We start from the raw sequence: 10,748 nt of genomic DNA, 5'->3' as shown, positions 1-10,748 counted from the left end.
GGTTGGCAAACAAAGGACTGCCAGACAGAGTTAGTCTGCTACACAGACACAGGCTCTCAGCAAGTCATGTGATGGCAGAGGAGGAGAATATTAAAGTAATTCTATCTTTTTCAAATAAGCATTGCATAGGCGATTGTATTGTGTTTCTAACGCACAAAGATTTATTTTAGCAGATGTAAATAGTCAACAATTCAATACATTATTATATTATGATACAGTACAGTACAGCCAATACCAAAAGATAAATACATACCGCTGCTATCGCATGCGCTCGCTGCGCACCCACGGGACCCAGTGGACAGTATTTCTGTTAGAATACTGCGGTTAGTGAAGACTGAGGACTGGGTGCGCAGCTATGATCATATATACACATTCAATGTTACAGAGAACAATGCAAATGACGTGGCTTGCTTCTATAGGTCCAGACATCAGATGGGTCCAGGCTAAACAGGTCATAGGCTGATTCAATCTAAGGAATCCAAAGGTGGGGGTCGTCTCTCCAGGGGATGAGTTCTTTTCTTCCCGCCAATGCTCCAGTTACATCTTAGTCAATTAGCATTTCATAGCCAGCATCATACAAAGGTTTATTCCCTAACATCAATAACTAGAGTATGCAATATGCGATCTCTTCGGCGATGGAACTGGACAGGTGCTGATGAATAGTATTTTAATATGATACTAGGCATGACACCTTTCCTATAACCTGAACCTTGAATATCACTGAAGTGTATATATAATCATAATATATATAGACTAATAATAAACCAAATACTATCTGCTCATAAATTACAGTGTAACGGAACCAACATGAATATGAATTATATAAATAACTAAATGTTGTAATGCGAGTGTGTACATGCGTATTTTACTGTGCGATCGCACCATGCCACGCGTTACGTGACGTATGGATCTGTGTTACGTGGCGTACGGATCTGTGTTACGTGGCGTACGGATCGCAATCGCACGGCAAAACAATATTACCAATATACTTTCGTTCATCCAATTATACGACTTCCACAAGAAGAAGGAGGATGTTACAACGCAGAAGGAGCTCTGAATGGAGTTCCAAGGGCTCTCTATATAATGTGTCATGTTACTGTGGTTGCCATGGTAGTAGAGAATCATAAATCATTATTAGCAGCATGAAAGGAAAAAACGACAGTAAATGGCAAAAACCAATATTCTTATAGACTCACTATGTATTTAAGCAATAACATGGACATTGAAGAATGTGGTGAGAGGTATTTTCTTAAAAGATGTACTTTTTATTGAACCCATAGACATAAACGTCAAAGAGAAATTATGAAATACAGCATTTTGTACACAGTCACCAGCATAAAAAAAAAACAACAACAACAGGCTGAATGGACCCTATTATAAATATAGAAGTCGAACAAAAGGCAATTTGGAAGACGTCCTGCAAATTATCAATTATATATTTTTAAATCAGACTTAAAAAAGGACACTTGAAAAGTATGGACTGAGTAAAGGATTTTGAAAGAAGATACCAAAAAATGTATATTCCAAATAAACACAGTATAGTAGTATATACAGTTTTAATGGCAAATATATTATATATATATATATATATATATATATATATATATATCCTGGTCTCCAAAAGTCTAAAAATAACACTGTAAAAAGGAGTCATTGCGGTTCTTGTTTAGGGATACGAGTAGTGTTCTTTCTATTTTAATCAGTAAGCATCCCCAGCACTTTCCTATGAGATCCATACTACATGGCTATGGCATTATAGTTGGTACCAGAACACTGACTCAAGAACACATTCTAAAGTTTGCGCAAGGGTTGCCCATTATTTGCTCCATAACAGTAATAAGAAAAGAAAAATGAAGCAAATAACAGAATAAATAAGTGTCTGCTCTGAATGGCGAAGAACAACATTATTTTGTTAAATTTGAAAATGATTTTCAGGGACACTTTGCTGTTGGAGTTTTGCATGTAAGAACAAGACACATGGCGCAGTCTACACAGGTCTTGGTGCCCTACAATCCCTCTCATGTCTGTGACAAGTAGATCTACAATATACATCTAAAGACTACAATGTACAGATGCACAATACTATAAGGTGGAGGTGCACTCATTCTCCCTTCATCAATGTCATGTGAGCGCAAAGCATGATTTCACAGCAAACCATTGATTGGTCACAGTCTTTCTTTCCCTTCATGTGGAGAGAGGAGGGCGAGAAGTAGCAGTCAATGCAGCGAAGGCACTACTTCTGCACCTCTACATAGATTACAGCTTTGAGTCAACCTCTCTCCAAATGTAGGGGAATAGAGACAATGACCAATCAGCTGGCTGCACTGAAACTGAACAATATTACCATGGCCACTGGCCCCCCATGAACTTAAAATGCCCATTACAATCCACCACTGTTCCTTACTGCATACTGGATTCTAGTTGTGTAGTCACACAATAGATTTTTCCATGAAAATGACAGGTGTGCAGTTTGTTGTTTTTACATATAAGGTCCATTAGGCTTTCTATTTATATCACATACTTCTGTTAATGATTTATAAATGCCTGTTGACCGACGACCAGTTTTGTCCCATACATGTCCAGGAGGTGAGGATTGTTTGATGAAAAGCACATATTTAAGGCCTTTCCCAAAATTGTATTCCTCAAAGAACTTTAAATTTGACACATTTCTGTTCATGGTACTTCCCAACAGTTTCACACCTCAGGAGACATTGATGCTGTCACATGATGAGCCATTTCCTTTGCATTTCTTCCAACCCAGATATCATGTAAAATGATGCAGTTGATAATGTGGACCACTTATTTATGCTCACCCAAGGGTCAACAAATAATGGAAGTTTCATTAGGCTACAAAATATAAACTTGATTCTGGTATATCTAATCAATCCAAAGAACTTTACCAATAATTCTTTTCAGAATAAACACAGTAAATACAGCATGTAGATGGAGTAAAATCTTCGCGGCAAGTAGCAAAATCTGGAGCCATGTGAACTGAAAAGGACACTCTAGATTGCGCCATATAAACCCTTCCAACTTCAAAGATACAGTATGTTTGTGGTAACAAGGTCACAGGCTTCTCCATTCACTGTACAGTCACAGACAAAACTTCTCTCCAGGAAAAACATAAGGGACAGACTAATATTCTGCAAAAGGTACAGGGATTGGACTGCTATGGACTGGGGTACAGTCATTTTATCTGATCCCCTTTCAGATTGTTTGGGGCATTTGGAAAAATGCTTGTCCGGAGAAGGAAAGGTGAGTGTTACCATCAGTACTGTGTCATGTCAACAGTAAAGCATCCTGAGACCATTCATGTATGGGGTTGCTTCTCAGCCAAGGGAGTGGGCTCACTCACTATTTTGCCTAAGAACACAGCAATGAATAAAGAATGGTACAAAAAACATCCTCCAAGAGCAACTTCTCCAACCATCCAAGAACAGTTTGGTGACAAACAACGCCTTTTCCAGCATGATGGAGCATCTTGTCATAAGGCAAAAGTGATAACTAAGTGGCTCAGGGATCAAAACACTGAAATTTGGGGTCCATGGCCAGGAAACTCCCCAGACCTTAATCCCATTGTGGCGGATGGACAAACAAAAACCCACAAATTCTGACAAACTCAAAGCATTGATTAGGCAAGAATGGGCGGCCATCAGTCAGTATGTGGCCCAGAAGTTGATTGACAGCATGCCAGGGTGAATTGCAGAGGTCTTCAAAAGGAAGGGTCAACACTGCAAATATTGACTCTTTGCATAAACTTAATGTAATTCTCAATAAAAGCCTTTGACACTTCTGAAATGCTTGTAATTTTACTTCAGTATACCATAGCAACTTCTGACAAAAAGGTCTAAAAACACTGAAGCAGCAAACTTTGTGAAAATCAATACTTGTGTCATTCTCAAAACTTTTGGCCATGACTGTACTCAGGAGTGAATATAGCAAGCCATTCTTGGAGAAAGACACTACCGCAATGCACCTGAACGCGAGTAATTAGACAGCTGAGTATGGGGCCAGTGGAAACAAATGTTTACATGCGTTATGCTAACATGTTAGTTCAATGCACAAAACTAACGTCAGTGGGTAGGTGGCATCAAGGTCCCTCACAGTTTCAATCCAAAGATATAACGGTAACTGTAGTTTTTTATATCTTATGCCATGCAACGGACACCACTAAAGGCAGAGATTTGTCATATTTCTGAAACATTAGAGAACAACTCTAAATTTTGGGATTAATGGCAAAGTACATTCTGTTCAGTTCTAGCATGAACAATGTGGCGATACATTCATTGTAACATTGATGATGAGAGGGCTGTATTTAGCGTTGTTGAGGTCTCTCCACTGTGAATATGTCTTCAATAAGTAATTGTACCTCCTACATGCTCAAGGCCATTTAATGCACACCTTACTCCATTATTTTTTCACAGGGGAGGAGAAATAGGTGGTTGGCAAAGACTAATAAAAAGAAATTCAAAGAAAAAAGAAAATACAACTGACGTAAAAACATTTCCATGCTGCCCTTTTATAATATTGTCCTGGGTATGAGCAGAAGCCTTAAGAAGTCCAGAAAGGCTCGGCGGCTAGATGAAATGTGTAGGGTACCTCCTGTTGACGCCAACTACTGTATCTAGCCTCAGCATCTGAGTGGAGGCTGGCCAGAGATCTGCGGACTGGACGCAGTACCGGAAGAGATGTTAGGTACCAGCAGGGTCACCGGCAAAGGTTCAGAATCCAGGTACAGGCAATAGGTCAGGGTCACAGGCAAGGGTTCAGAATCCAGGTACAGGCAATAGGTCAGGGTCACAGGCAAGGTTCAGAATCCAGGGACAGGCAAAGGTCATAACACAGGCAATCAATCTAAGGTTCAACACCAAACAATAGCACAGGAGCAGGCAGCAATACTGGAAGCAGGACGCTATAAACGGCAGTGAGGTTCAGTCCTCACTGCCTTAAATAGTGCATATGACCAATCAGAACCAGGCCCTGCAAGTGCTCTCAGCACTTGAATAATTAGTCACAGGCAGCCAATGATTTACTTGCAGAGTGCCTAGCAGAAGCTAATCTTAGCCATGAATTGCTAATTCCCCGTGGTGCTGTGCGCACTCACCCAACTGTTTAGACAGCCGGCCGGGCGTGGAGGCATGGACCTCAGAGCGTCCCGGTTGTTGCCCAGGCAACTGGGACGATGAACCGGAAGCGACGTCCTGGTCGTCATAACGACGGCCAGGATGCCCACTGGAGAGGACAGAGAGTCGCGGCGGTGCCTGTGGCTGCCGCGACTAACAATAGGCTGTGACATTTAAATGATGCTTAGGTGGTATTAAGGAATCTAATGTGTACCAAGAAAACATTCACCAAACCATTACACCACTACCAAGTGAAGGCTGGCAAATTTTAGCTTGGTGGGCAAGACTCAACTCAGCAACTCTTTAGGAACATTTTAAAGGAAAAAACAAATGCAGGTGGCCCAGTGACCCAGGTTAGCCCAAAATGGGACCAGCCCAGGTGGAAGATACTCCCCTGCCCAGCCTGCCCCTGACCACCACCTTACAATGTTGACACAAGATAGATCCATGGAGTCATGTTGTTTACTCCAAACTCTGACCTTAGCATCTGCATGTCGCAGCAGAAATCAAGATTCGCCAAACCAAGCAATATTCATCTGTCCAGTTTTGGTGAGCTTGTGCCCACTGTAGACTCAGTTTCCGATTCTTAACTCACAGGAGTTGAACCTGATGTTGTTTTCTGCTGTTGTAGCCTGTTCACTTCAAGGTTTGACTTACTGTGCAATCAGAGATGCTCTTCTGCATAACACTGTGGTTACACATGGTTATTTGAGTTGCTGTCAACTTCTCGTCAGCTTGAACCAATCTGGCCAATCTCCCCTGACCATTGTAATTAATAAAGTGTCTTCACCCACAGAACTATCACTCACTGGATGTTTTTCTTTTGAGAACCATTTTCAGTAAACTCTAGAAACTGTTTGTAAAAATCCTAGAAGATCATCCGTTTCCAAGATGCGCAAACCAACCCAGCTGGTACAAGCAATCATTCAACAGTCACTGAGATCACGTTACTTCCCAATTCTGGTGTTTGGTCTGAACAACAATTGAACATTTTTACCACGTTTGCATGCTTTTATGCATTGAGTTACTGCCACATGATTGGCTGATATATAGATATAGAATATATATATGCATTATCAAGCAGGTGTACCTCCATCAGCAATTTACTAAATTAAAAGAATATTTATTATAATAAAATGGTTAAACCAAAATAAGCATGGTCAATCTCACACAGCATATGTAACATATAAAATCTGAAGGCTCTGTCCCAAGATGTCTATAATCACTATAATCATTTAGGAGAGAGCATAGGTTATCCTCCCAGGTATTGTGGTGTATGTTTATCGAACATAGTTACCCCCTCCGGTCAGATAGTTTACAAATGTAGCCGGTATTATAATCTCATCACTATTTGTAAGGATCTAGATCCATGTATTCGCCAGCAAACAAGACATTAATTTCCACCAGAATGAATAGTCAGAGACGCATCCAGAATATGTAAAGAGCTGTCCGGCCAAAAGACGCAAAGTCTAGGGTAGGGACCAGCAAAGCTGCTGTAACCTCTAGGGCCCAGGGGTTGCAGGTGGTCTCTCACGGGGGCCTCAGAGCGGAGGCAGTGCCAACGCAGAGTGCCGTTTAACTGTGAACTACGTACCAGCCCTATTCCCTGCACCCGTGGTCGCTCCGCCACTGACCTGAGGGACTTACTAGGTTCCGTAAATATATACCACAATTCCCACGGTGATAACAATTTGCTGTTAAAAACATAACATAAAGAGACCCTGCCTTTAGATACAAGTTGATGTGCTCATCAGTGGGACCAGGGGCTGAGTTTAAAGATGCAGTAGTGTGACTAGTTCTTTTATCTGTCACTCAGATACTTCCTGTCTGAACCTTGTATAAAGTCAGTCTGTGGGTCACTAGTGAGGGTAACTTCTTTAATGCGTTTAATGTAAATAATAAAATATCAGTGATAAATCGGCTCCATTCTCTTCCAGCTTTTCTCGCACATGCTCCCCTACCTACAATGTTTCTTACCATAAACTGAATCATTTTATGTCAAGCTAAAGTTAACATTTCAAGCTCTACACCCTTTCATCAAGATCCCAATTGTAAAGCACTACGGAATATGCTGGCGCTATATAAATAAATGATGATGATGATCATATTTTAATATAAGTAATGTAATCTTAAAATCTGCATGTGGTGGATAATTAAATGTCAGCTGAGATGGGTGGAAATATTCAGAGAGAAAGAAGGGTTATGTATATTTGCTTTCAGAACCAGTTATTTTATTTTATACTTATTCTGACTTCTTTAGTCATCACACTGTTGCTGAACTAACCAATGTATGCACAGCTTTTCCTTTACATAGAAGTCAACTGACCCAGTCATTCAAATCTGTTAAGTTTACACTTATGTGCACTGCCTCTATCTGTTTAAAATACCCTTAGTTTTCTCACAAAGCAAAAATGCAGTTAGATACACCACAGCACAGACAAGAAAATGTAATGCATTGCATTTAAAATATTTTTTTTCAAACTCTGCCTGCTAGTAGAAATACTTGAATTAACAAAAAAATAAATCTGAATTCATAGTTGCATAAATTGCAAAAGTACAAGTACTTTGATATGCTCTTCCGAACACTAAACAATGAGAGCAAAAAGAGAAAGACAGGATTAGGGGGTAAGGGTGAGAGCACAGGTGAGGTAAGTAAGGGAGAAACAGAAGCAGGTGGTGAGGAAAAAGGGTGTGCAGGTGGGAAGTGAGAGAGGGGATGAAGTTAGGGGTACAAGAAGTGTGTGGATAGATATAGGAAACAAATAAAGGATAGGAGAAGGGACACATGGAAGACATAAGTAAGAGATGAAAAAATACAAAACATCAAAGAAATGTAGGAACATGAGAAATTTAATGGAGAGGTGAGGTAACACAGTAGACAATGCAAGAAGTGGAGGGACAGCCGGAAGAAAGCCCCCGCCCTTTCTTTACACATTTCCATACCAGCTCTTCTAAATTCCCACTATGATATATATGGCCAGCGGCACCCCAGTCGGATGCTCCTGAACTTATTCTCTGGATAATAAGCAGAAAATGAGGCACAACAGGGGAAGGTGACTTCCAAGTCACGTGATCTCTTGTGCACAATGTTGGGAAGACACAAGTCTTACCTGGAGGAGGAGTGACAAACTGTGCTCTACCTCCTTCCTCTGTGCCGCCCCTTTGAAGGCTGGAGGGCTGCTCATGCGGCCCTCCACCTATTTCAAGTTGCACATCACATCTAGCACCCAAGGTACTTTGTTCCCTCTTTGTGTTTTCTATATGGATGCGAGAAGCATTACTGTCATTAACAAATATATCCTGTTCTGTAGAATCATGAGAAAGAAAGTGAAATATTTTCAAAATGATTTATGCATTAATTAACAGCTTTCATTTATAAAACAATTACACACAATAGCCTGTACTTACAAAACTGTGACAAGGTCCATCAACCAATGCATTCTGACTTGCATGATGCCACCAAGAGGGACAGAAGATATGTATGCAAGGTTCAGTCTCTGGTCTTTCCCCAGGAAATATGTTTCTGACTTGTTATGTGGTAAAGGAGGACTAAAAAAAAAAAAATCAATACATACTTAAAATTGAACATATATATATATATATATATATATATATATATATATATATATATATAAAACAAGTTATGCCCCTTGTATTGCAATGCATTCCTTATATAAGGGTAATACACATTAGCTGTTGCCCGGCATTATTCATCCTGACTGCGACAAGAGCATTCACATTTTGTCTATACACCACTTCTTGTTATTTTTGATAAGAATGGATCTTAAAAATTGTCAGCGGACTGAAACCAAATTTATCATAGAGAGCAATGATGTCTATATTCTGACAGTAAAACTACTTTCCCCATGCAGTGTCAAGGAATACCACGGGATAACTGCCAATGTTTACCTGATACACATGAAGGCCGAATAGAGTATTTTGTACCATAACAGGGATAATGTATAATTTTTGTCTGCTTAATAATTTATAACAAGGGTTAGATGATCAGCCATGTAAAACCACACACATAAATGTGCATGCTGCATGACTGGGCAACAGTTAATTCATTGTGAGTAAATGAAATTGACCTTACATAGGCAAATAACTAATTTACTCGGGATGTTGCCCAAAACATAGCAAAAGTGTAAGATGCAGAAATAGGAAGGCTACACTGCTTTATACATAACTTTCAGTGTTGCTTAGGATAAGTTAGCACATAAAAAAAATAATTACTTTACTAGTAAAATTCCTAGCACATGTTTGCTATATGAGGGATACTGAATGAAACAAATAAAAAAAATTATCACATCTGCTTACTTCTAAATAAAATATATTATGTAGGCATTATAGTCCAAAGTCTTTGCTTTTTTTCTGTTCCACAATTGATAATTTTGATCCTGTAGTTTGGTAAACAGTAAATATGAAAAAAATAAACAGACATGCACACACATAAACACATATAAATAAAACACAGGTATATGCCATTATTCTATGTAAGTTTTTAATTATTATTTTCAGTATTAGTCACACGGTGGAACATATATAGTGTTATATAGTACTAGAACTGCACAGTGAACTTAGGACTTACCAAAATCCTGTACTTTTCCAGAAATGTTTCATCTGCTTTCTATTTTTTGTTGGGTCTACATTAATAATATAACTTCCAAACACTATGCCTGGTAATACTAAACCAATGGCTAACATAAGACTCAGTGTTTCCATACTTGTGACCATACATAGACTTATTCATAAGTCTGTAACAAGCGAGCAAATATTATCACAACAGAAGCTCAAGTCTGAGCTCTCTGTACTCTGAAATAAAAGTGAACTACTTCCTATGTTATTCTGTAGGGGAGGCTGAAAGCAGTTCGGTAAATTCTGCCAATCACAAGGTAGAAAGGAAGTAAGTCTCCCCTTTCTGCAGCAGTGGTTTTCTCCAAGTCTGTTCAGTTCTGCAGTTTGGAGTCGGACAAACGCAGATGGATCACATAATTGAAGTTGCTCACTCGTTAAAAATAAGGAACTATAAAAACAAAAAAACAACAATAAAGACAAAGCTCAATAGTAGCTGAAACTTGAAAATAATGCTGCTGAGGTTGTTTATATTTGATTATGCAAATTAACTTTTCTATGTATGGGAATTCTACCATTAGTATATTTTATGACTATAACAAGGAATTTATATTTTCAACTGCCAGTATAAACATAAATGCCTCTTAAAACGTCAAAAATACATATATCTGCGGAAACGCCGAAAATCCTGCGGTCCGCGCACGATTACCGTTATTACGGTATAATTCTTATGCAAATTATATGCCACAGAGGTATTGGCCGCATCCTGCAGTGACTTGAGTAGCAGAGCCCAGCGCACGTATCTTGGCTTAGTCACGTGACAGGGGTAGAAGAGGGCATGGGGATGTCTTTGTGTCACCACAGCCACGCCCCCACTATAAAATGTCTAAATTCACCTCATGTTCAATGCCGTGAATTTTGGCATTTTTTAGGATCCGGGAGGGTTGCCTGCTCTTCCCGGACTCCCAGAAATTAAAGGAGAGTAGGCAAGTATAACGTATCTTCAAATTCGCTCCTTGTTGTGTTCGGGCGTGCTTATATATGCCCGAATTT

The 10,748-nt window shown here is 39.5% G+C and overlaps 1 protein-coding gene across 2 annotated transcripts in view; it reads right to left on the bottom strand.

Annotated features, from left to right (window-relative positions):
• Window positions 1-9,989, bottom strand: part of IDUA (alpha-L-iduronidase) — a 117,927-nt gene extending 107,938 nt beyond the window's left edge. The window contains exons 1-2 of one of the 2 annotated variants that reach the window (XM_075203914.1): window positions 9,712-9,989; window positions 8,532-8,672 (exon numbers count right to left, since the gene is read on the bottom strand). In XM_075203914.1, coding sequence (XP_075060015.1) covers window positions 8,532-8,672; window positions 9,712-9,857 — 287 coding nt within the window. In that variant the 5' untranslated portion in view covers window positions 9,858-9,989. The remainder of the gene's footprint in view (window positions 1-8,531; window positions 8,673-9,711) is intronic. The other variant, XM_075203906.1, reaches the window with a different exon arrangement.
• Between the last annotated feature and the right edge of the window lie 759 nt (window positions 9,990-10,748).

Source organism: Mixophyes fleayi, chromosome 1, assembly GCF_038048845.1.
Source record: "Mixophyes fleayi isolate aMixFle1 chromosome 1, aMixFle1.hap1, whole genome shotgun sequence".
Classification (NCBI taxonomy): domain Eukaryota; kingdom Metazoa; phylum Chordata; class Amphibia; order Anura; family Limnodynastidae; genus Mixophyes; species Mixophyes fleayi.
The sequence above is the reverse complement of the archived record's forward strand: the minus strand, read 5'-3'. Positions and strand labels throughout refer to the sequence as shown.